The sequence below is a fragment of the Drosophila erecta genome, unplaced genomic scaffold (genome assembly GCF_003286155.1).
Source record: "Drosophila erecta strain 14021-0224.00,06,07 unplaced genomic scaffold, DereRS2 tig00000000-arrow-pilon, whole genome shotgun sequence".
Classification (NCBI taxonomy): Eukaryota; Metazoa; Arthropoda; class Insecta; order Diptera; family Drosophilidae; genus Drosophila; species Drosophila erecta.
Window position 1 is genome coordinate 9,226,931 of NW_020825194.1, and position 26,926 is coordinate 9,253,856.

Genomic DNA, 26,926 nt, shown 5'->3' on the forward strand with positions numbered 1-26,926 from the left:
AGCGGGCAACTTCCAAAAACCCTCAAGCATTCATTATACACCCCTAATATTTTGTTTATCTAGCATATAGCGCACTCACACAGCGCTGGAAACAGATCCCAAATGGTTGTTTATATTGACAGGAGGAGAGCGGATGCTGCTGTGGGGGATGGTTTGGGGTGGCGGCCAGAGTGTGGGGTGGGGGTGCAGTAGTTGGCTTCTTCCACCGGCTTTGCTCTCTCTCTTTTTGGACCTCTCATTGCTCTCTGCTTTTTGTTCCTGTGCAGTTTTCCGTGGAATTTCAGTGCACAAATTCTGACACACCAGGATAATAATCTCTCTCAACTGAGAGCAACGGAGAGAGGAAAGCTCTGGTGGGAAAAGCTCTCGCCAGCTGAAGGGAATTTTCCCATTTCGCTTACTTTTCAATCAGAAAGAGTTTATCCTTCGTGCTTGATGGACGCAACATTTAATTCGCGCTTCTTCTATAGAACAAAGAAAACCAAAAAGTAATTTTCAATCGCATGTAACTCATTGTTATTGAACTCCGTTTGTTTTCCAATTTGTTTAACCCCGATTCCGCCGCTCGTTGTGTGTTTTTTGTGACGAAAGCAGTGAAAATCAAGTGAAACATCGTATATTATATGTGGTATACAAAAGTGCTTCTCTATTTGGCGCCCAAAAACGGAAGGATACTCGTGGCTTAAATCATCAGCTCTAGGTAAAACACATCCTCCCGACTCGTGTTGTTTGCATAGCCGCTTTGTGTAGACATCCCCGAATCCTCGAAAGCATTTGCTCCATCCATCCATCCATCCATCCATCCATCCATCCAACCATCTATCCATTCATCAAACCGCTGGCATTGACAGTGACGACTGACTCTGACAAATGTGTTTGTCATGTTTACCATGTGGCTTAAACAAGTTAATTGCCGTGCGCCAGACACAAAAACCAACAACTCCTTCCGGCTCTACATGTGTCCATCAATTATTCAGCCTGATTCTGGGCATTAAATATTGAAGCTATGTCCTGCTTATGAGCTAGAAGATCGCACACTCCTCACATACATCGTACTACACAGGTACCCAGTTCCCAAAGCCTGGTGCTAAAAATAAAACGTGACACCTGCAAAAATGCTGTGCCGTCCACTGTGCGTACAGCCACCCCCCAGAGAACCACCCATCCTAATGGCCTTGGGACTGAGCTGGGAATGCGGACTGTGGACTGTGGACGCTGCCTGTTACTGGGACTCAAATGGGACTCTGAGGGCCCTAGATTCGGCACTGATTGCTTCAGTTGGCAATCGACTGTGCGCCACACACACGCAGCGTCCAACCAAACGAATGACCTTCAATTTGCCTTGCATATGGTCGAAATTAATAATGCCAGATTCACCCAAAAGCTTTGCATGAAAGCTGCACAAATGCAGCTGCGTAAAAAGTTGGCTGATGAGCAGTGGTGAGAGGGGAGGGAGGGATGATGCACTATCATAAGTCCGCTTGGCCATTTTTATTTATATTTAGCGCCGTGCGACAGACCGGAAGTAACGTAAACGTAACAAACGACACATTGGGGCACAATTTGCACACGTGTCGTATGCGCAACACTCACACACTCATGCACACACACACGCACACACCCAATGCCCAAGTTGGCTATTTTTGGCTGCAGTGTCCTTTTGGCCCTGGCTATGTACACAGTATGTCCTGGCCGCTCCTTTTTTGGCTGCTTTGTATGCAACGGGAGCAACAAGCGCAAAAAAGAGAAATCACAAAACAAACTGACGCCATTTTGCCATTAATCCCGACCACTTTATGGCCAGGCCACCAAACAAACTTGCCCCTTTCCGGCTATACCCTCTTGGTTTTGGGGTATTTTGGTACACGTTGCAGTTATTATGTTAATTAATGCTTCAGTTATCCAGTGGGTTAAAAAAAAGAATAATAAAATTAAGATGTTGTGTTGTATTGTAGAGTCCTTCCGTTATAATTGACAATGATTATGATATCATCCCACTTGATTACGACAAATATTAATGAATCTTGCAAAAAAGTAACTTGAAGAAGATTAATTAAACACGAATAACTCATCATATCCCTTATTATACGCTTACCTCTTGTAATCAAGAATTCAGGGTATACCGAAAACGTTGCTTCACTTTCAACTTCGGGAACTATACATATGTATTTCTTTGTTTGCTCTATTCATTTCGGCTTTTTTGCCTTTTGTTTTTCGTCCTTTGTGCTTTACTTTGTTGCGCCATGGTTATTTTTTGAGTTTGGAGCTGCCCCCGGAGTGGAGGATTTGCTAATGGCAGGAGCGTTTTGTGGCCAGCGCTGGTTGCAAGTGCTTCCAAATGGCTGAAAGGTTTATGGCCCGTCCAGTTCCGAGTTCTCAGTGCCCCTTTACCAGGTCGCCCTTCCTATACTTCTTTATTACGTTGTGTGTTTTACCAACAGCAAACACAATTGCCCAGCCCCGCCTCGACTTTTGTTTCAAGTGCCGCCCCATCAAATGGAGTGGCCAGCACTCGGTCTGCGGATCCGGATCCGCATTCCCATTCGCAGCCGCATCCGCGTATTCCCTGCTCGATTTAACTGGGTCTAGTGCTGGGTCCTAATCCTCAGACCTCTTGGAAGTAAGCTGCACACAAAAAAGCAATAATAAATACAGAAATTTGTATGAAAGTTTATAGTTCTACATTGAGTTGAGAAGGAATTTCTCTGAAACTGAATCATATATCTGTGTGGCATATTACTAACACCTTAAAATTGCAATTTAAAATACAAATAAATTCGAATTTAAGTGCCGCGCATTTTTCTCAGTGTGCTCGTGCATTGAACCGCTGCGGCGCACCTCTTCGATACTTTCTCGTTAAGAGAGAGCGATGGGAAGTCCCTGACCAGGCGGCTCCTTTGGCTCCTCTGGCTCCTTCGCCTGCTCCATGCCCGTGGATGCCTCTTGCAATTACTGTCGACTAGGCAGCCATGCACCGCCCACCTCTGGGCCACTGTTCACATTTGATGTGCATTTGCATTCGTGGCCCTCCGGCTATCGAATGCTTTTTAGCCCACGACATTGTCATTGTTGCAGCTCGCCCTTTTCTTCTAATACTCCTTTTTGCTGGGCCACAAAGGACACTGGAGTGCCAACGGGGAGAGCTGGAGTGCGAGCGCTTTTATTAAAGTTTCGTTTTGTTTGACTGGCACAACAATGTCCTGGCAGCGACACCCGCCCACAAGTGGCGACATCAGTTGCAGGCTCCAACTGCTCCAACTGCTCCTGTTACCCCATCTGCCCTAGTAAGTTTTTCCTTTTTATGCTGGCCAGCACCGGAAGTTGCAGTCTAACAATAAGTCGAAGAGTTCTAAATGTTGGAAACATTTCAATTGTATATGTTCCTGCCTATTTCTTATTAATTTCTGCGCAGCCAAGTGGAGTGTGCAAATAGATGTGCTGAAACTGGGACTGATGGTTTCTTTTGTCTGGCGCACTCAAAAAACTACTTACATTGCATTGTTTGCTTGACACAGATAGCTTTTAGTAACGTCAGCTAAAGATACACTCTTAACTTTATTTTATCAGCTGTATCAGTTAAATATGTTAATTTTACGTTGATCTTGGTAATTACAGAAGGACATTAACACCAGGAACTGGACCAATTTTTGACCGAAATACGAATAATCAAGCACAACAATCAACTCTACTCACCGACCTTTCTAGTCTTCTACATACCCGTTTACACTCGAAGGACCTTTTGTGCCGACCACTTTTTGGATCAACATATCGCTAGCGAAGAAGCCGAAGGAGATAGTGCCCTAAACCCGGACCCATCCCCGATCCTGCTGCCCCATCCGCGCCAGGATCAGTCGTAACCCAGTAGTAATACCCCCTAAATCGGTTCGTGCCCTGTGGCAAGAGAATCCAAGACGGCGCCACTTAAACCACAAGCCTATAAAATTGGCCGAATGTTATGTTGTGGCTTCTGCTGTGGCAATATGTCGAAGCGCGATTACAAAGTGGCCACCACGGATGGCATCGAGCTGGAGCCGTTGGGCGGCGAAAAGTGCGACAAGGATAAGGACAAGGACAAGGAGAAGCAGACGAATGGCGTCACTTTTGGTGAGTACCATTTTCAAAATCTCCCTGGGCGAAACCCTCAAACACCTGCATTTGCAATTGCCTGGAGCAGCATTAATAATCAAACAAAGTGCATAATTGCACTCGTGCATAATCCGACGCTTCATGCAATTTAAGCACCTCTTGCCTGCCAATTTTGGGATTTATGCATCAAGTTGTGTTCTTAATTACACCGCATGCAAAACAAAGGCATTAAAAATGCCACGTCTTGCAGCCGTTACGCATACGCCTCGTTGGCCGGAGGCAATGTAAATGAATGTGAGCAGCAGCATCCAACCCTCGTTACTTGCCACCATGCCCCTTCCATTTTCAACGTATTTTTGCATTTCCCTTCCGCCGGCAGTCAAGTTTGCCGGAATATTCCGCCCTGACAGATGTCCGCCGGATCCGGCGGGCTGCTCCACGCGGAGAGACAGACGGGTTGACGGAGGGCAGGCGCCACAAATGTTCCCGAGTGCTCCTTGAGCTGTCGCCGATTTTCTAGAATTTTACGCTCGTCCGGAGTTCGGCTATGATGGGAGCATTAATCCCCTGGGGCCAGCGATTGTGGTAATGGGATTTCAATGCGCTATTTGTCTGGGAAATCAATTCTGAATTCAGAATCCAGTGGCGAGGCAACGAGTTGATGGGGCTATAAAAGTACTCCTATTATCCTGACTTTAAAAGCTTTACCTGCCATGCTATCCAAAAAAGTATGCTATAGTTTTTGTCAGTTTTAAGTGAAACCATTAACTAGAAGAAAATTCTCCACGTTGAGCTATAAATAAAGGATAAGGCTGAACATAACTCCTAATTATACTGTATTTAATCACCGCTTCTGGCAGATGAAACAACTATATGTGTACGTAAAGAAAAGCAAGCAAATATTTTTTCCATTGCATCACCTCCTCATCATCACTTGGAAATCAGTGTCACGGGAACAGGACGTGGACGTGTGCTCGTGTCCCGGCAGCCAGTCGAGCAATTAAGGATGCACAAAGTGGAGTAACCTCTTGACTCACAGCAGCTGCAGTGCTGTTTACTGTAAGGGAATCCAGCTTAACCTCCTGCAGCCATCAGGTTCACGTAATCCGCATACGTTCTTGGTAGTTGGGGAATTTCAGAATAAGTTAGTGGGCTATACTTCAATCTAAGCCAACCGAAATACCATACATCCAAGAGCTAGGGAAATGTATTACTTCCCCGCTGTGCAGGCAGCCTGAAAACCTTTTAACCCCAAGCGATTTAAGGCACTCCTGTCATGTGGCGTCATTTGAGACGGACGCCCGTCAAAGGGTTAATGGTGGAACAAGCCGACGAAGGCGGCTGATGTTGATAATTGCAGGATGCGTTGTGTTGATTGCAGGCTGAATGGGCTCACACGCAAACACATACACACACACGAGCACTTGGGGCCGGGACTTGACTCAAATAAAGAATTCCTGCCTATCCTGGACTGCATCAGCGAGATAAAATGGGTCCACAAGAAACAATTGAAGCGGCAAGAGCCTTGCGCCGCATGCCAAAGCTTGCCACCGACTTTCTGCATCCGCAGCCCCTTTTCCTATGCGTTTGTGGGTGAGTGAAAGTAAAGGATACATAGAAATGAAATGTGTTTTTGGGTCAGGCAACTTCAAACTCAACCAGAGAAGTGGAAGCGACTAGCAGGCGTACAGGAAGAGGGCCTCGAAATGGCAAGATGGAGCGGATGAGAAGTGCGACTGGCAAATGGAAAATATGAGTAACTGACAAGCGAGCGGGCCAAGTCAACCCGTCAAAACGTCCGGGCGAGCAACAATTTATTGTTGCGAAATGGCGCAGGCGAAACACAATTAAATGCAACTACAAAGGACACAAGCGTAATTAAATTAAATGGAAATGGAAAATATTGCCCGCGGGCCCCTTGCAACACAGCACTCGTACTTGTTGAGGCACTTGAAGGCCTGCCAAGCCGCGTGCATTTGGTTTCATTTGTGCCATATAGCATAGCCTGGCCCAGAAGGGTTTCCATATATAGTCGCTACTGCGAGGGAGCCAAGCTGAGTGGACCCAAATTACATGCCGCCAACGAAACTGCACAGAGCATTATAGGGTATTACAGTGGCAAATTGAAGCGCTGACACTTAAATGTAGAGCATGGTGTGAAAATGGGAAAAGCTTGTGTCTGCAATGTCTGAAGAATTCGCTGTTAGACTGAGCCGGAAAAATGCTTAAAAATGAGCTTGAAAGAAATCGAAAATACTCTTTGGAGAAGAGTATTCAATGTGTGCTAGCTGGGCTGAGCTGCACTCGTTTCTGCACAATTAGTTCGCTTCAGTTGAACCCAATGCCATTCAAATCGATGGCATGCCCATCCCAAGACCCACTTAGCGAGCCGAGCACTTGGGCCCAACTCTTTCGATTTGCATTATTTGCCATGAGCAATGAGCAATGCGCCTGCAAGTGGTCCTCGAACACGGTCTGCCAATTAATTAAATCATAGCAAATGGCTCAAATTGAGTGTGCAAATAAGCCCAGACGGTCACCAGTCTGGACTTTTCCCGTCGCTGACTATGGCGCATCTTCCTAGGAAGCCCTGCTTATTTTGGACACAGTTCGCTTAGATCGTTTATTATCAAAGCCAGTAGTAGGTAGGTACTACCAGATATCGCATTTGATTAAGCTATTCAAGCCCCCAGTAGATTGGGGACAATTAAAGGCTTGTCCAAAGGCCGGCAATTTGTAAATCAATTGATGAAATTGAAACCAATCCGTGTCGAAATCAGATTCTATCAGATTGTGTGCGTAGTTCAGGAAGAATAGTTGCCGCAGGGACAGACTGGTGAAGCTGGGCTGCAACTGGCTGTACTTGGAGTCCATTCTAAAGTAGGCCTCATAGGCCAGTTTAAGAGCCGACATATCGATCAATCGCTTGTCCAGAGTGTTCGTGGTGGTTCCATTGAGGCACTTAAGGCCCAGAACATAGTGCTCGGAATCACGGAGTTTAAGGAGCTGGGAGGTCGGACTGTAGCGCAGTGACTCGGGCAGCAAGGCCTGCAACATCATCTGGGCGATGTTGAATCCCAGGAAGCTCATCCTGAAGACATCGTGACCATGGGGCAGAAAGTAAGCTGTCTGCAGGACATGGGTGGGCACCACAATAGAGTTTTCCCTCCTTACGTAAAATGGATCGAAAGCGGCGGGGATTAGGGTGTCCTCCTGGAAGTAGTAAGCATTGCCCTTGGCTGCAGGCTGATGCAATCGTTCCAGGCTACGACTAGCGCGGACTCTCAAGACCTTTAGCTGGGCAGCTGCCATGTCCTGATCATTGGCCAACTGCAAGTCCCTGTAGTAGTTGGTCACAAAAGCACGATGATTTTGGTCCCGTGGCCTGTTTCCCAAATTGAGATTAATGCCCTGGATGATCTCCTTGAACTGAGCAGCCTGCCCTGGGCTCAGTTTCAATATATTCGCGTCGATCTTGTCGACAAGTACACTGCGCACCGCGTTGAAAAGATTCTGGACTTCTGCATCAAGCTGCGTAGTGTACTTGCTATCGTAAAGGAAGGTGGCACCGAAATCCATGTAGTTGCGCACATCCAAGCTACATTCACGAGCTCCATTGTTCTCCTTGCTCTGCATTGTGATCCTCAGAAAGTCGACAAACTTGGCCATCATGTACGTCGCTATCACCTCGGCATCGTACGCTTTCAATAGATTATTCAGCTTCACAAAATAGTCCACATTCCGGACTTGTACCTCAAAGTCTTCGGGGAAGGTGCGATCGAAAACGATGTTTAGGTACTGCAGCCATGGAAGTCCGGTCTGGCTCTCCAACTCTCTCAGGGTCAGATCATCGTAGGATTTGCCCTGGACTGGCGCCAACTTCCTTATCCTTCGCTCCAAACTTCTGATGCTCCTGGTCAGCGACATGGCTCGCACACTGGGTACACCCAGGCGAATCAGCAGCTGCTTGGTTCTCAAGCTTTTCTGCAGCCTTTGGAGGGAGTATTTAAATGTTGGCTTGTCTATCGTAATCACGTATTTGCTGCTGTCAACCAAATTCAATTTCACATTCATCTTGACCAGCAGGTTATCAAAACTAAAGCGTCGCAGTTGTGCCAGGGTCGACATCCAATTGAACAAACCATTTGGCCAGCTCCTCGGCGACTTGGTGAAGGGATAATCCGGCTGCACCAGCTCCAGGTAGTGCCTTTCCGATAGGGATTCGTTGGGTGCCGTGCGACAGGTGCGGTAGAAGCTCAGCGTCTTGGCCTCCACGCTATCCGCGTCCAGAACGCTTTGCTGAGCGCTGAGCGTTTCAAACATGGAGATGTATTGTTCCTCCACGAACAGATAAATATCGCCCAACAGATCTTTGCCATTCTCGTACATCTTTTCGGAATTCCCCCTGACATATTTCTGAAAGTCTTGGCAGGGATCCACCTCGTTGTCCATGAAGGTCAACAGTCGGCTCATGATCGCATCGTTGGGATCCGATGTCGATAGTGGAGCACGACCCTCCAGTCCTGCCTCCGCGGTGGCCCAAATGACCAGGAACGTAATCCACTTAGTTGTATTCGATCGCATCATCTTCAGCCGAGAACTAATGGAGCAGCCGGCTGGCGCGTTTCTTTTAAAGGCATTCTGGCTAGCTGATAGTCGAGGTCACCAGGTGAACCCGTGCGAGATAGACAGTGCGAAAATTCGGTGACATAGATAATGATGTCTATGCGACTGATAAGATTTATGCGAATTTCATTACGTCACAATTAAGTTTAAATTATAATCCATTATATTTAAATGTTTAATTGAAGTCCGAGGTTTCTGTGCACTTGTGTCAGATCAGTTTTCAATAAGTGCAACTTCTCGCCTTCTCTGCAGCTTGGCATACGTTCATTAATATTTTGATTTCCCTGCTCGAAGTCAACAAGCCCTCAATAGCGCAATTACAAGCATCGATTACAAGAGCCACCCTCTTGGCCAACTGTTTGCTCTGCAGCAGTGGCAGTAACAGCTTAAATTTATTGATTGCTTCATAAACAGCGATTATTTAACCACCGCATTTCGATCCGTGCTGCAATGACCCAGCAATCCAATGCCCCATGCCCCATGCCCCATTCCCCCTTTTCCCAATACCCATCCGCAATCCACAGTCTGGCGAACACTTGTGGCCATCTTCAACCAGTTAGGACCCCAGGCGATGGGCACAGAAAGGGGGCGGGGCACTTCCTCTAGATGCTCAATGGGATCAATATGCGACCGTGTATGTCTGGGTGGTGGTGGTGGTGGGTGGGTGATTGCGATTGCGATTGTGTAGCACATGACAAGTCACAAGTGCGGCCAGTAAATTTGCATGCGGCAGCAAGTACTCAATGGTCGGACACAAAAAGCGAGGGTATATGGTGTTGACTAACTCAGTTAGCATGGGGTGTGATTGCTCTGTGGGGGTCAGAGTTGAAAAGGGAAAGCAGGGGAATCGAACCGAATGTTTTGTCTCAAAGAAGTCCAATTCTGCACCGCTTGCACTTTCAATTGCAGCTTACACTGCTCAAAGGTATACCAGTTTTGTCGTACTGGCTGCCCTTTAAGCTGTTGCTAAAAGCTATACTAGATTTCCTATTTATCAAGATGAGCAGAATTCAAAGTTTTCATTGAATCAAAAATCTATGTCTAAGTGTATTTATCTTCGTTACAATCGAATTGCCAGTTTTTCCCGGCAAATGGAACGCTTTAAGCCAGCTATATGACAACCGAAGAGTGGGCGTTCGACGAGGCGTGGCACCGCCTAATGAACACGATTCAGCTCGATTCGGTCGAAAAGCCGCGAAGGGAAAACTTTACTTTACACTAACGTGACGGCGAATTTATTGAGTTCAGCCCGCTCTGCCGGCGTCGAAGTCAGTGGCTTGGGAAATTGGGAAAAACTGCCAAAAGGAAAATGGAAGGGATGAGGGCAAGAGGAGCATCCCCAATTTTTTCCGGCAAGTCACCGCGAACCGGTGGTGTGTTTCGTTTTCTTTGTATGTGTACTTGTATGCCCTCCAAACCAAAAAAAAAAAAAAATAAACTTTCGTCGCATTGCCGGAACAAAGAGGCGAAAAGGGGAAAAATGAGATTTCATTTGCCGGCAAACTTCCTAAAGCGAATTACCATTTACGTTTCGGCTTTGTGCTCCATTTGTTGATTGTTTTCGCCCAGTTGCCATGTCGACCCAAAAGTAGGCAACACAGCGCAGCATCATCAGGACAACGTAAATCCCAATTGGAACGCAGTTCGGGAAAAGGCCCAAATTTTAATCATAAAAATCGCATCCCCCGAGCTGGTAAACTCTAATGATTTTTATGACAAATTCTCGAACGCGTCAACGAAATAATTATAATTATATAAATCAAATGTGTAGGCGCAGGGAACTCATCCCTTAAATGGGAACATCTAATGATGAGCCGCTGCCAGATTGAACTATTTGGCCAACACATGATAAACAACACAACATGGAGTGGTACAACAAGAACAACAACAAATGATTGCATGTGGGCGAAATGAGGGGGTGTTGCTGGGGGGTTGTGGGGTCTTTTAAGGGTTGCTGCGCTATTGATTCGCCTGGCAACACTTCACTATAAGCTTTTCCTTTAATACCGCGGCACTCGTGGAGTTCAAGGGTATGCTGAGATCTTGGAAATAGTTTTGGGGATTAAATTCCTTAATTTAAATAATATGGTTTTGGAAAAGGTAGTCCACATTTTATTCGAAACAAACCAAAGGGTTGTCTATCTTTTCGAAAGCTTAAAAATATAAACAGAACGGTTTATTTGAAGGGTATTGAGTAGTTCCTTAGCTTTACTACTTGTATTTGTTTTTGGTTGTATCAAAACAAAAATCCAATCAGCGGGAGGACATGGAGAGCAGGGGAGGGGTTAGTGGTACATCAAACACAAGGGCTCTCCAAAGAAATTTCATTTTCACTTTTGCAGGTGAGCAAAGCTCAAACGCAGAAATCAAGAGAGCGAGAGAAGGAGAGAGAGAGAGCAAATGAAGAGCGGGTGGGCATGCGCAAGACCTTCTCGGGGTTGCCACCTCCCATCTCGCAGGGTTGCTGCACGCCGTTTCGCTGCGGCAGCATCCAGTTGGAAAATGTACGCGCACTCAAACGCAACAAAAAGCGCGTGACAAAAGGCGGCGTTCGCAAAAGGAAAGGACACTAGCGATTCGGTGTTGACTAAAGTGCCATACACACGCATACACACATACACGCAAGCGAATGCGTCGCGTGCTGCCCCCCTTAACCCCCACCTCCCCCACCCGCTGTGCGTGTCTGTGAAAGAAAGCAGAAATTGCCAAAAAATATATATGTATATATACATATATTAAGAAGCAAGAAAGTGTAGTGAAGGAAATCAATTGGTGGCTATAAAAAAGCAGCCAATTAAAGTGTTCAATTTCGAGTCGAAGCTGCGAGTAATTAGTGTATGCACTTTTTTATTGATCTCTAAATTGACCTTTTTGCCCAGAACCCACTTCGAAAAAGAGAAAAGAAAAAAAGAACGGTAACAAGACCTTAATTTTTCATTAATTAGCTAACTGAAATGAAATAATGAACCGCTATGCTCTGTCGCCAAGTAAAATGCAACTGCAGCTGAGAACCGCAATTCAGTCAAGTGGCAACAAAGCGAAAAAAGGGAAAAAGGGAGCAGCTGAAGGCGAAAAAGTGCGAAAAAATAGGGAGAAAGGTGTGAGGGGGGTGGTGGAGAAAAGGAGAGCGGGGCCAGCTGGAAAGCGCACTATTGACATATATACGCGCAGATTGGAGCGAAAGAGAAGAAGAAAATCACCGCATAAGACAAAGCAGGAAATTCACTTATACACGCGCACAAGGAAAGGAAATTCGCGCTGTTGAGCTTTGCATTTTGACATTTCATTTCAAAACACAGGTTCCAGTGAGAGCGCTCCAGTCGCTCACTCGCACTCACACTCTCCACTCTCACTTCCAAGCTCTCGTTCTCTTACTCCCATTTCGCTCTCCCTCTCTCCTACCCGAGTTCTTCAGGTTTTTTGTTTTTTTGTTTTTTTTTTGTATTTTTTCTTTATTTTCGCTGAGCAAATGAGAATGTAAACAAATGCCAAATGGCGGCCGCGTTAAACAAAAATGAAATGGAATTGTGATATATGCATTAACACGTTTCTTGAGTGGCATGTGGAATACACAATTGGAAATGGCTGCAGGGAAAGGAGAGAGTAACTACGAGTACATAGGTGCAGTCACGAAGACAAACAAAGCGGCAGGCACAACAATCGCATTCGTTCCACTTGGAAATTAGGATTAGGCCTCGTTTTGACATTGACATTAAACAAAGAGGAAAGCCCAAAGCAAACAGAATGCGAAGCCTCATTAAAGACCAATTTGGGCTACAACAACTGGCTGACGGGAATTGAATAGTTAGCAAATGTTGTTGACAACCACAGCAGTTTTTATGGCCCTAGTTTTGCCTGTTTTATTTGTCGATTTTGCTAGCGAAAAACGTGTATACATATCATAACTTTTTATGTCAGATTTAACGATTTGAATTTCACCGACACTAATGTGAAAGTTGATTTGCCTTTGTACATCTACGTATACGTGATTTTATGCCTTTGCAATGTGAAATCTATAGCCTGCTTCAGGGGTGGGCAATTGATGTTAAAAATTAGTATCTTTTTTATTAATACTTGGAACTTTACTGAAATAATACCGAATCATTATACAGAATCCAACCTAATCCATAATTAATAGACTGCTCTAGCTATTGGAATTTAGTTGCACCAATAAGATAACTATCCTGAATCATAGCCCCCTTAAGGTGTGGTCTTTAACCGAATCTTACCTATTGGCAAGGCATTCAAATTTGATTCGGTTTTGTCCAAAATTACCGTTGCTACGCCTAACAAACCGTAGCCACAAATTATGCCTGAATGATGCTACAGGCGGCCAGCTTCAGATTCAAGAGCTCCTCAAAGGCAGACAGAAGCGTGGACATTAGACATCAAATACAAGCATACAGCCTCCTCACAAAAGCCGGCTACACAGATGAGGAGAGAGAGAGGGACGGATATAAGCAGGGAGAAAGAGACGAAAGCATGTTTTTTGGGGGGTTGATTTTCGGGCGTTGAAAGCGCTTTTACTAATTCAATGCGACATTGAAAACAGTGAGCTTGAATGCGAGAAGTGCAGACTCTCAGAAAAGGGACCCATCGCCATGGACATGGAATTACGGACGGGGGCGGACAGCCGTAGTCTGACTAGACGGAACCGGAAGGGCGTCAGCGTCTGGCTTTCGGCCAACTTGGAGCGGGGGTAGGGGTGGTGCTTTTTTTTTCTGGCAAGAGGAAAAGCCGGCTGAGGAAGAGCCAAACGAAAGTGCTATCTGCATAAATTATGTATGTATATTTCTGGTCGCCCGATTATCAACTCGTCAAGGCGTCTCAATTTTTGGCAGTCGATTTGGTAGCTAAAGGGTGCAAAATGAAAATTCCATAAGCACTGGATCATAAAAGTATACATCCTCGTAAAATATTCATCGGTCGGTTCAGGGTTCTTTTAAAATTCCTTACTACCTATATATAAAAACAGTGTTTATTAATATTCTCGGCAGTCCGATTATGAACTCATCAAAGGAGCTTCACTTTTTGGCAGTAGATTTATGGGTAAAGGGGTGAGCAGAGAAATCCAAAACCGATTTCGGGCATTGGTGGTGAATAAACTATGAAGTGCACGTGACTGGAAGAAAATGAATGGGGGGTTCTGGCAAAAGGGTTCGACCTGTATTGGCCATAAAGTGATTGTGATTTCCCATTTTTAGAGCAAATAAGCCGTCAATTATTTGCGGTATACCAGATTTTCGAGTGTTTAATTCAACGGGTTCGCTGCGGTCTCAGTTGCGATTTCGAAGCCCAATTCGTTTACGGCCACGGGTTAGCAAGCGTACGTATTGGCCGGAAGACACAGAGACACCGGCCCCGTTAAGATTTCGGTCGTCGGCGGTGGTCAGAGAGGCTCGAAGATTTGGCGTCGCGAGCGCATCGAGATGACAAATGATCCGGACCTCGATGACTGTGCCTTTCTATCCGGTAAGTTGGATGTCGAGGATGAGGCAAGGATTACCCTGCAACTATGAAGAAGTTGGCCAAGCTGAAAGATTTGCCTAAAAAAATAATCCAAATTGTATGCTTATGGCCAACAAGAAGACATATAATTATATGGTTAAAAAAACATGAGATATGGCATACAATGTGGTCTTGATCAAACTTATGAAGAATATTTTCCATGAGCAAACATTTTATTATATTTGTGAAGCCTGCACTTGGTGGCTCTTTCATGCGGTAACCAAGCACTCAATCTTTGAAAGCTGACCCCCATTTTGTGTTATTTTTGTGGAGCTGCACTCAACTCCAGTGGCAATTGCAGTGCAACCCATCCAGATGAAATATTTGCACAGCCCCACTATGACTTTTATGCGGAGTTTAATTACATTTTGCACGTTCCTTCTCCGTTCCATTTCGACAGGTGGCGAATCGAGCGGCGGACGGCAGACGCGGACCGGAGTGGCCGTCTGCTCACAGCGCCGGGCTCTACTTGTGGCCGGAATCGTGCTCGGCTCGCTGCTGCTGACGGCCATCATCATCGCCTACGCCGGACCGCAGAACGGTAGGTTTGCCCCGTGCCCCATGACCCATGCCACCAGATTCGTGCCCCAAAGGCGGCGCCATTCTCACACCGTTACGTTCTTTTCTTTTACTTCCCTTTTACGAGACTTTTTTCGACCATGTTCACCTCGTTCGTTTTTCGTTTTCGCCCACAGAAACAGTACAGAACAGGACAGAACAGAACAGAACAGAACAGAACAGAGCAGAGCAGAGCAGAACATCGAGTGGTTTGGGGTCACCCTTTGTGTTTGTTACTGTTGTGGCTGTTGTTGCTGTTACTTGATTACGCCTTTATTGGGGGCGACAGGATATGTAGTCAATTGGACGGGACGGAAAGGCGGCTTCAAAAGGTTACCCGAAATTTGACAGCTTTAAAAATGGGATGTTGTAAGAGAGGGATTCAGATTGACGTGAATGGAACAATAGAGTCATATAACTCGCTTTCCTGAATAGATGTCCCTAGCAAAAGGGTTAATACATGCTTTTAAAGCATACGCTTGAGTGAAATACAAAATCTTTATGACAATGAAAAATACCCAAATAGATAGAGTAATCAGCCAAATACAGCATAAAAGAAAGCCACAAGCTATGTAATTCCGGTAGATTAAAGCATTACAATAGAGGTCGGATGTAAAAAATTTCAAAAGGATCTTTAAAGAGAACCCATTGATGAGGGGCAGTTACTTCAATCAGACTCGTTCCAAATGCAATGGGTGCACATACGATTGAGTCATAAATCAACGTGTCGAAGGGAATCATGAATAATGCAGTCCATTCTCGGTCCGAGCCAAGTATCTATGACTAAAGCCGCCTCAAGGTTCAAAGTTGGGCCCCAATAAATCCGTATAAATGGTAATTGAATTCCTTGACCGGCGGCATTCGAAGCGGGCAAAGCAATCCATTTAGAGCCAAGTAATATGCTTTTAACCATATTAGGTGGGACCATAAAGGAATCACCGCATTCCGCGTATAAATAGATGCAACTGCAACACCTGACCCCAACCCGTTGTCCCCAATGGATCCATGGGCCTCGACCTGCTATTCTGTGTGGCTGGCCATATTTTTTTTTTTTTTTTTTTTTTAAATGTTTATTATTATAAAGCGACGAATCCGTACATGCAGTACTAGTACCATAACATTGCAATTAAACATATAAATAATATAACCAAACTTCTCACTTATCGTGGGAAGACTAACAACAGAGTCTCAAACGTCGAGGGGGTCTTTAAAGCTGTCCAATTGTTTTGGCAAAGCCCTTTCTTTTAAGCCTTCTTAGAGGCCTGGCAGGGAGTAGGCGTCTTGCTAGCATGCTGTGGTGTCTTTTAAGCCTATCACTGTATCTGCTTGTGTGCCTTGAGATCTGTTCTTCCACTGTATGCAGATTAAGGTCCCGATGAAGGGTTGAGCTACGTACATAGTATGGGCAGTTGGTGATGGCACGCATTGCACGATTTTGCAAGACCTCAATGCGTTTATAGTTCGATTTTGCAGCAATACCCCAGATCTGCACTCCATATAGCCAGATCGGGGCTATACAGTGGGCGTATACTGCCCTTTTGGCTCTAAGTGTCATGGTGCTTCTTCTGTTGATCAACCATCGCAGTTGTTGCATTCTCTGACCGCATCTCCGTGCCGCAGCTTTTAAGTGTGGGCCAAAGGTCAACCGTTTGTCAAGGGTGATCCCAAGGTATTTAGCCTGCAGAGGTTGTTCTAGGGTTACGCCATCAAATTGTATGGGTGGTGTGCGCCTAATGAGAGTCTTCAAGGTGAAACAAGGATTGATGGTCTTATGTGGATTTACCTTTAAGTTCCATCTTTTGCACCATGCAGCCAAAGTATTGAGATACTCTTGGAGGCCACGTGCTGCCTCAGTGCAAGAACTGGAGCTGTATAACAGTGCGATATCGTCAGCGTAAGTGGCGAGTAGGGCCTTCCTGGGAGCTTCCATATGGTGCATATTTGGGCAAGGCAAATCCGCGGTAAATATTGAGTAGAGCAGCGGGCCGAGGACGCTGCCCTGCGGAACTCCAGCTCTCATGTAGCAAGGGGTTGAGTAGGTGCTTCTGACCCTGACCATGAACTTCCTATCTTCCAGGTAAGATTTCAGGACTCCATAGTATGGTGCTGGAAGCAGCTTTTTTATTTTGCAGAGTAGGCCGATATGCCAGACTCTGTCAAATGCTTGCTGCATGTCAATAAATACAGCATTGCAGTATTCCAAGTCGTCAAACGCCTGAATAATGTGCTTAACCAGTCTGTGAACCTGCTCCACAGTGCTGTGTCCCTGTCGAAATCCAAACTGGTGATCTGGGAGGATACGGCGCTCCTTAATAAAGTCACCTAGTCTGTTGGCAATCAGCCTTTCCCATATCTTGGATAGCGAAGACAGCAGACTTATGGGCCGATACGATTCCGGATCCTCTTCAGGTTTCCCAGGCTTATGTATCATGAGAATTGCTGCCATTTTCCACTGCTTTGGGAAGGACTGCACCCTAAATATAGCATTAAATATTTTCGCCATGTATAGGATGGCTCGGAGAGGTAGCGCTTTTAACGTGGCATTACAGACATTGTCGATGCCAGGAGTCTTCTTTATTGGCATTGATTTAATGACTTCGGCAATTTCCTCAACCCTGATTGGTTTAATTGGTAGCGACATTTGTAGGGGTATCTCTAGGCTGTCAAGCGTCTCTCGATTCTGCTCCATTGTAGCGAATTGGTAATGGGTGAACCTAGTCTCCAAATGATTTGCAAAGGAATTGGCCTGTTCCTCCTCGTTTTTAGCAAGTTCACCTCCCGGGCATCTAATGGGTACCTGTCTGAACGGTTGTCTTTTGAGGGATTTGGTGGACTTCCAGAGTGAATACCCAGCATCCACCGTATAGTCCATAGAAGCCAGCTTCTGCTCAAAAAAGATACTTCGAAGGTCTCTTACCACATTTCGTAGTTGTTTTGCAGCACGGTTCCATAAGATGCGGTCCCAGGGATCTTGAGATCGGATTGCTCGCCTTCTGAGTCTCCTTTTCTGTGTCAGGAGCTCTCTAGCCTCTCTTGTTAGGGATATTCCATAGGGGGTGCCTGTCCGAGGAACAGAAGGCGTAGATGCAGTCGCAGCCCTGTGAATACTTTGCGTAAGGTGATCAACAGCCATTTCAATTTCTTCACCAGAATTTAGCGTGATGTTCAACGGGATCATGCTCTCCAGTTGTTGACTAAAAGCGAGCGGGTCAGTGTGCTTGTTGACTAATCGTGGACTTGGATTCACATGGGTACTATCTGTCACAATACTGATGATCAAAGGCAAGTGATCGGAGTCCAGATCCCAACTTTGTGTTATACTTGTTAGGGAATCTGGTATACCATGATGCACCGCGAAGTCAATGCAGGAAGGCGTATGACTGGGTACATAAGGATACCTGGTTGGCGAGCCAGTTGCAAGTATCTTAGCTCCAGTGATAGAGATGGCTTCCGCTAGCTCACGCCCACGGGGTGAATTGTAGGTGTCGCCCCAAAGCCAGTGTCGGGCGTTCCAGTCGCCACCAATCATATACCGTTGGCCGCAAGAGCGTATTGTGTCAGTAAATTGTCTTTCGTCGATACTAACACTGGGAGGACAGTAAATGGCGCCGAACTGCACGTCACCCAGTCCTGTAGCTACTTTTACTGTAGACATTTGTATGCTGCGTGTCTCTATGACCCTTTGCGGGAAATGGCGAAGAGTTGTCCTAACGAACACGGCTGCTCCACCAACGCTATTATTATTTTGCGATGGCCTAAATGCTGGATAGAAAGCATAACCATATATCTTAACAGTATCCCCTCTTTTAATTCTAAGTTCCGTCACAAGAAGAATGTCCACGCTATTATTGTGCGCGTAAAGCTCAATATCTTTAGCTTTTCTTGAAATGCCGTTGGCATTCCAAATAAGAATCTTTAGTGGATTCATTGTGGGTGTGGAGCGTTGTTAGTAAGCTGGTAGGTATGTTCATTCCCAGCTCCTTGCTTTAACATGGTGGTTATTTCAAATACCATTCTTTCGAGTTTTTCAAGTCGTTGATTGGTTTGATTTCTGTGATGTTGCTGATCTTGTTGCTGCTGTTGCAACCACATAATAAACTGATGTTGTTGTTGTTGTTGCATTTGCTGCTGCCATTCTTGGAACTGTTGTTGTTGCTGTTGTAACAATGCTTGGACGTCAAGTGAATTATTTTGCTGAGTGTTCAGTCGTTGTTGCTGCGATAACTGTTGCGTTTGTAAGTTAAATAAACGTCGCTGAGCTGGTCCATCCTTGGAGGGAGTTGTATTAGAGTATTCTTTTGCTACTGTGGCATAGGATACTTTTGTATTTACCCCAGGGCCTATAGATGGTTGATGCTGTACCATATTTTGGTGTTGTTGTGTTGGTTGCTGATGTTCAGTTGACTGGTTGGTACTCTTACGGCGATTAATCTGCACGGAAGGAAACTGTTGCTGATCTCTATGGTTGAACCCATGATTCTGCCTATTTAAGTGATTCGCCTTCTTCGCAGGCCCCATAGATCTGCGGAGAAGCTCCTGGTACTTATGGCAACCTTTATAACTAGCCATGTGATCGTGAGAACAGTGATAGCATGTGGGCAGAGCATCTACAGGACGTGTACATTGTGTGGTTTGGTGATTTTCACCACACCTGGCACAATTTGGATGTCTGCGGCAGTATTTAGCTGTATGGCCATACTCCTGGCAGCGTCGACATTGTGCAATTTCACTAGACTTTCGCATCCTTTCGATCCGTATTTTCTGTCGGCAAAGGGTCTTCACGTGATAAATTTCATTAATATTAGGGCAGGGCTTAATGTTAATGAAAAAAATATTGAGTTTTTCATCTTTATTAACCCTTGAACGAGGGTTGTGAATGTGAAGTACTTCATAGCCTAAACATTTCAGATCGGCCGTTATATCTTTGTTTTGTGTGCTGTGATGTAAGTCCCTTACTACAATTCTGTGTGCTTTTTCTGTCAGCATTTGGTAAGTGTGAAACTGCATACCAATTTCATCCATATAGCTAACAATTTTTCTGTAAGTGTCACTGTCTTTGGGAAATATTCTGACTGTTTCCCCTTGGTTAGCTTTGACTACGACGTTATCCAGACTTGCCTTTTCTTGTATGAGCTCAAATAGGTCATTTAAGTTGCTAATATTAACAACAATTTGGGGTGGTTTTTTAAAATCTTTGAGTTGATTGTTGGCGTTAGATGTTTCCTGGGATTTATTGGCAGTATTGTTTTCTGCAGATTGAAATTCGTCCATGCGGGCACTAGCATCCTCGGCATCCTCAGACATCATGTCTTCCCCGTTTTCTTCATTAGTAATGATGTCCGTGTCGAGAATAGCAAACCTGTTACTAGAGCTTGCCTTCTGGTTAATTGTGGGGACCAAGTGCAGGCCCTGGGTACTGCTCACTCTTTTCGGTTTAAGGATGGGGGACAGTGGCTTTGCATTTTTTCTCTTGCCTGCTTTCCGATTTTGATCATCCAGTAATCTTCTGGCAGCACCGCTTAGATTTTTTGCTGCAATGTCGGGGCTGGTCAATTGGGAACATTCTTGGTTTGCTACACTTGAACCAGAACAGATGCTGCTCATTGTGGGATTTGCCATTGTGTATATGGTGCTGCTACTGGCACTAGAAAATGTCACTGTTGTTGTGGTGGGACTGCTTTGAGACTTATTGCATGTAATGCGTTGAATTTCTGATCGGCACTCGTCTCTAATCTTACTAGGTAATTTTCCAGCTATTGAGAACATTTTTTCATGATCAATCTGCTTCTTTATAAGCTGAGAGTCATCGAAACTGTTTTCATTCATTGTTTTTATATTGTCTTAATATTCAGCAAATAATTTGCGGGCCCAAATGTCCGGAACAGAGCATAAACAGTTCGGTTTTACTGATAAGCAAAGTTTGTTTACCTCTTGTGCAGTTCTGCGCGGGGTGAGGTAGATGACTTGCCCGAAGGGCAGAAAGCACCGTTTGAATGCACTTCACCTGATGCACTTTTTGTTTTTGTCAAACTGCCGACACCGCTCAAAGCAGCGCCCAAATAAATGATTTGTGCTATTTTGAGCACAAAAGGGAATGCACCGATAAGCAAAAAATAAATCACTTTTGCATGCGCGCGACACAACCGATCTCTTTGACTGCCAGAGTAGGAATCGGCTGGCCATATTGAATAGCAGAATTATGCAAAGCGCAAACACTCACATGCTCGCGGGAAGTTTCTGTTGCATACTTAATGGGGCTAAATGCATTGGGGGATAATTGCATTAACTGTCAAGGGAAAGGGAAAACAAGCCGCATGAAAGTGTGTTTGCGGATTGGAGGGGGATGTGCAGGGACACATGTCTGGCGGAAAGTTAATTTTCCCCGCCGCGAGGTCGATTATCAATCAACATTTTCCACCATGTAGCTTTAACTTCTGCTTCCGCCGATCCAATTAGACAGTTTGACCAGCGTTACACATTTTCCACTACCCTTTTCTATACAGTATATATATATATATCCATTAATAATGTCTATTTGATTTCCTGATCATCGTTTGTTTGTTTCCCATTTTCGTTTCCTTTTGCCTCCGACTTTGTATACCAAATGTTTATTATATATATATGAATCTTTGAAAAAATATGAAATATTTCTCTTAAATGCTTGTTTGATTGATTGGTTAAAATGTGAGTAACAATTATGCCAAACCTGAATACTTCTGAACTGGTAAATAGCAATGACACTCTATATAATCCTTCGGCATGTTGATGTCATTGATCATCCGTTGTTTCTTACTTATCCCTTTTCGTTTTTTGTTATTTTTATACTTTTCTAACTCTAGATGTTAGATCTTTGATTGGTTTTATTTCGATTGTGGAGGAAAGGTTAGATTGTTTCAATTTTAGTGTCCATTGTAAATACGAAATATCACTGATCATTAGGTATTTGTCATTCCGATGGTTGAGTTAAATACTTTGCATTAGAAATGCGTCGAGAAATTGCACAGACACTACTTTATTGAAGGTTCCAAGTACATTTCAAGTACAATCTACAAGTATATACACACCAAAAACTTTATATAAATAGACAACATATTTTCGGGTCAACTTTTTTATCTTCGTTTTCTCTCTAGTTATATGAACTTACTTCTATTACTTAACATATGATAATGTTGTAGATTTTTGAGTTGTACTCCTGATGGCTTGTGGATTATAATTGTTAGATCTTCCATCACATTGAAAATCTCATTGAAGCTATTGAAGTGACTACATTCGATTAATCGCGACATTCAGCCAGAAAGAAATCTCATTTGTGACCCACCCCATTTGAGTTCCGTTCACCCCACTAGATGTGCTAATGACTTGAACCGAATCCAATTATTAAACCGATTTACTGCTAGCTTTTCTTTATGCTAACCCCCACCCCGTCTTAGATGATATATCCCTCTAACTCTCTCTCTGTTGATTGTGTATAATGCAATTTGCTTTAACGAACTTAGCTACGAATCCCCGAAAGAGTCGTCCGCGAATAAGAAAGAGCAACGAGCCGTGCAGTGCAACCGATACTGATTACGCACCTTGACTATCCTTGCAGACTGCTCCTGCGGATCGAAAACGGTGTCCGGCTACGAAACGGATGAAGAGAACAACACCCAGCCCTTCAATCCGATTGCCACCAACGGGGAGCCCTTTCCCTGGCTGGAGAAGATGCTGCCCACCAGTGTGCGGCCGCTGCGCTACATGGTTACCATCCATCCCAACCTGACCACACTGGATGTCAAAGGTGAGTCAAAAGTGATTCGAAAAATACCAGCACATACATTAAATTCCGGCAAAACGTTTGCAATTTACTGGATTTTTCTTTGAGTGTGCTGTTGCCTCCCATTTCGTTCAACGATGAAATTATAATTTGATTGTCTGACATTTAACTCTTATACTTTCCACTTTCATATTGCCGTCTGGCCAGGCCAAGTCACCATCGATTTGCACGTGGAGAAGGAGACCAACTTCATTGTGCTGCACATCCAGGACCTCAACGTCACCGAGAAGGTAAGTCATTACCGGATCGGTTCCGGTCGAATGCAAATTAAGCCAATTAGCGTCTGGCTCGAGTGCCTCCATTGATTGCATTCCCCGTTTCGATTGCAGGCCATCGTGACCCCGGGTCCCAAAGGCTATGCCCTCAAGATTGTTAAGGTGCTGGAGTTTCCGCCCCGGCAGCAGCTCTACATCGAGGTGAAGGAGCGGCTCAAAAAGAAGTCCAATTACACCCTCAACCTTCGCTGGTACTCCAAGCTCAATCCGGAGCCAGAGGGCTTCTATGTCGACCAGTACGAGAGCTCCAATGGCGTTGAACGGTAAGAAGTCCCCATTGAGTGCCTCTGTCAGTACAGTAATAGCCAAACCTTGCAGTTCCATTAAATTCATGTGTTTCCATCATTACAGATTATTAGCTGCCACAGTTTTCCGACCGAATGGCGCAAGAAGAGCATTTCCCTGCTTCGATGAGCCGCACGTTCGAGCACCGTTCCGGATCTCCGTGTTCCGAGATCGCTTCCACATCGGCCTGTCCAACTCCATAGTGCACACCACCGAGGACGTAGGCTTCTACATGGGCACAGGACTGGTGCGTACGAATGGAAACGTTTCTAACCGAAAGATATATAATTATGTGCCTTTCACAGCTGCGCGACGACTTCATAGAGACTCCCCCACTGCCAGCCGATGCGGTGGCCTGGGTGGTAAGCGACTTCCAGCGCGAATCCCTGCAGCCCTCGGCGGCATATATACCCACGACACCAGCGCCACCGGGATCCGGAGTGGGTGGCAAGAAGTCCGCCCAGCTAAACAATTATACTCAGCTTAAGGGCAAAAACCCGCCGGTACGAAACATCACTGCCCTGACTCATTCATTGAATGTGAACCTGACGCCGCGGCAAAACCTGACCGTTGTGCAACCCACGACGACGACAGCGTGGCCAGTGAATCTCAATGGGAACGGAAAGCCAACGAATCTAACATCACTGTCCCAGTCCACGGTATCGTCGATCAAGAGAGCTCCATCGTACACCTTCTATGCGCCCAGGGATCTGCTGATTCGCTCTTCATTCATTCTGCACACTTCTAGGGACGTTCTGGAGTATTTGCAGACCTGGCTGGATATCAGTTATCCCCTCACGAAAGTGGACTTTGTGGCCTTGCCTTCCCTGGATCGCAACATGATCTCCTCGCTGGGATTGGTCACTTTGAAAACGTCGTTCTTAACGGATCCCAGTTCAATAACCTCGGAGCAATATCAGTTCAGTGCACTACGAATTGCCGAGGCGATGGTTAGGCAGTTCTTTGGCGGCATCACTTCGCGAAAGGTGCTCAAGGACGTCTGGTTGTGGGAGGGATTAATCCAGTATTTGGGCATCCACGCCTTGGCGCCCCTGCAGGAAACCTGGCCCTTGAGAGAAATGTACCTCCTGAAGATGGCCACAGCTGCGTTGGATATCGACGCCATCCAGGGATGGGATAGCATCATGAACGGCACCAGCCACGATGGCAACAATGAGGAGTTCTTTGTCCAGAAGACAGCGGCCATATTCTCCATGTTGCACACGGCCATCGGTGAGGATCGGTTCCGGGGCTGTCTGGGCTCGTTCCTTAAGGTGAATCGTTTCCGGACTGCTGAACCCACTGATCTGTGGACCATTTGCACCAAGAAAGCCAACGGTTCGAAGAACATCAAGGACATGATGACGCTGTGGACCCACCAGCCGGGCTTTCCCCTCCTCACGGTCACCAAAATGGGCAACAGCATTTCCATCTCGCAGCGACCTTTTCGACCAGCGGAATTTCTGGCCATCCATGACGACTCCTACGATGGGAATAACTACAATAAAACGTCGCTGAATGCCACTGATATGCCCAGCACAGTGGCACCCACAACACAGGGTAGCAAACATAAGGTGGCGCCGCACATGAAGTGGATCTTCCCAGTCACCTATGTGACAGATATCAACAACGTCAGCGAAACCCTCTGGATGCAGAATGTAGATGGTCAGTTCAAATAACTTTATATAAGTGAACAAAAATTACACTTAACCTTTCTTCAGTAACCTTCAATGTGCCGGAGAACGTGAAATGGATCAAAGTGAACGCCATACAAAACGGCTATTACCGAGTGGTCTACAATGATGATAATTGGGCAAGTCTGATCGAGGAGTTGGCCGCAAATCCCAACCGCTTTACCAGCGAGGTGAGCCCCCATAAACCTTCACTATAATTGGCAACTATAATTAACGAAAATATATCTTTATATCTCAGGATCGCTTGGGTCTGTTGTCGGATGCCTTTACGCTATGTCACGCAAATCTGCTGCCCTGCGAGATCACCATGAACATGATTCAGTATCTGCCCAGTGAGACGCACTACGGTCCAATGGCTTTGGCATTGAGGCATTTGGAGAAGTGGCGACGCATCCTTAAGTACTCGGAGTGCTTCCTAATGCTTAGCGAGTTCATTAAGATGAAGATATCCACGGTGATGGAGAAGGTCGGCTGGTCGGATGACGGCGATGTGGCCACCAGGTAAGACAGCTTACAATAAGATCGTACGAAAATGTTCTGAATTTATTGCATTCAATCAAGGTTACTGCGTCCCGAAGTGCTCTTGGCATCGGTGCTGTGGGAAGATATCGATAGCATCACCAAGGCAAAGAACATGCTTAATCAGTATCTATACTACAACGGCACCGCCATTCCACCAAATCTTAGAGAGGTGGTTTACACGGGCTCCATCCTGTCCGGCGAGTACATTTACTGGCAGCACTGCTGGGAACGCTTTGTTAACCTGCAGCGCACATCAGAGACATTCGTGGAGCGGATGCAGTTGCTCCGCGCCCTGGGTAGAACCAAGGATGCTTGGCTGCAGAACCGCCTGTTATCCCACGTTACAATGCTGCCCACCGAGGAGGTGGTGCAGGTGCTCAAGGCCATCGCAGGAACGCCGACGGGCGGTGCTATGGCCTGTCGCTTCCTTCAGGCCAAGTGGTTCGAGCTGGAGAAGCGCCTGGGTCCTGGAACAATCAGTTTCGCCAAGGTCATATCGGCCATCACCCAGTACGGGGCCACCAAGTTCGATTACGATGAGGTAAGTTTGATATATTGATGGGTATAGAATATGCTAATAACTTGTATTCACTTTTTTTTAGCTCAAATCGCTGGTCCATCGATTTGGCCGAGGTCATGGCATGTCGGTGCTGAACATGACCTTGAGCAGCGTGGCCTCCAACGTGGAGTGGGTGGCCCGGTCACAGACGTCGCTCTACAAGTGGGTGGAGGGCAACCTGCACTCGCACCGATAGAGGAGATGGGGCACACGGAGGTCCTGTCGCAGTTCTCTCTTCACACTCATTTGTAATTATGTTCCTCTATCAGACACGAATCTTAAGTGAGCTTTGATTTCGCCAAGTTAACTAACACAATGGATCTATGTACTCCTTACCATATCATTGCCAGTTCGATCGATCTCCTTGGTTTTCTCTGTAGCTAACCTATGATTTTAGTACTTAATGTTAGTCCACTCAACTGTAAAATACGATTGCTATGATCAAGCAGCTCTTATATATGTGTATATCTATCCAAGTGGAGAAAACCTTTTCTAGCACATACGAACGTGTATATCTACAACTGAACATAAGGATATATCTATATATGTATATTGTATATGTATGTATATTTTACAAAACCAAACAAAACCAAAACATATTTAGAGCAATGGATAATTGTAGATTGTAAGCGAAGAACAAAGAACAACATATTTTTTCATAAAATCTAAAACGTAACAAAAGAATCCCCAGAATCGATCAACTAAATCGCTTATGAATGCATTCTAGTAACTGTATAGCACATGTACAAGTATGTATATTAGTTTTAGTGAGCATTGCGCTCGTGTGTGTGTCCGTGTATGTGCGCATCGAAATATCACAGAAATCTTCCTTTTGCCCAAAGATAATGTACTTAAGTACCCATATATGTTTACTCTATGCTGCCTGGCCAAAACCAGTTAGTAAATAACCAAGACCAAGTTTTAAATACCTTTTGATTTCTAAATGTATTTTCAAAATCAGTGTTAGCTTCCAATCAGCAATTTATATAAATTTAGG

General features: G+C 45.3%; 1 protein-coding gene across 2 annotated transcripts; it reads left to right on the forward strand.

Moving 5' to 3' along the window:
• Positions 1 to 412: 412 nt before the first annotated feature.
• LOC6554563 (endoplasmic reticulum aminopeptidase 2) lies at positions 413 to 26,926 on the forward strand. Of its 2 annotated transcripts, XM_015153840.2 has the most exons (12): positions 413 to 700; positions 3,616 to 4,104; positions 14,621 to 14,761; positions 22,370 to 22,558; positions 22,742 to 22,824; positions 22,924 to 23,132; positions 23,221 to 23,401; positions 23,460 to 24,819; positions 24,876 to 25,018; positions 25,087 to 25,349; positions 25,410 to 25,911; positions 25,973 to 26,926. In XM_015153840.2, the coding sequence occupies exons 2-12, from the start codon at positions 3,951 to 3,953 to the stop codon at positions 26,123 to 26,125; spliced, it is 3,378 nt and encodes a 1,125-aa protein (XP_015009326.1). In that variant the 5' UTR covers positions 413 to 700; positions 3,616 to 3,950; the 3' UTR covers positions 26,126 to 26,926. The 2 variants fall into 2 exon arrangements, with proteins under 2 accessions (XP_015009326.1, XP_001982167.1); XM_001982131.3 differs by lacking the exons at positions 413 to 700; positions 3,616 to 4,104 and adding an exon at positions 14,142 to 14,184.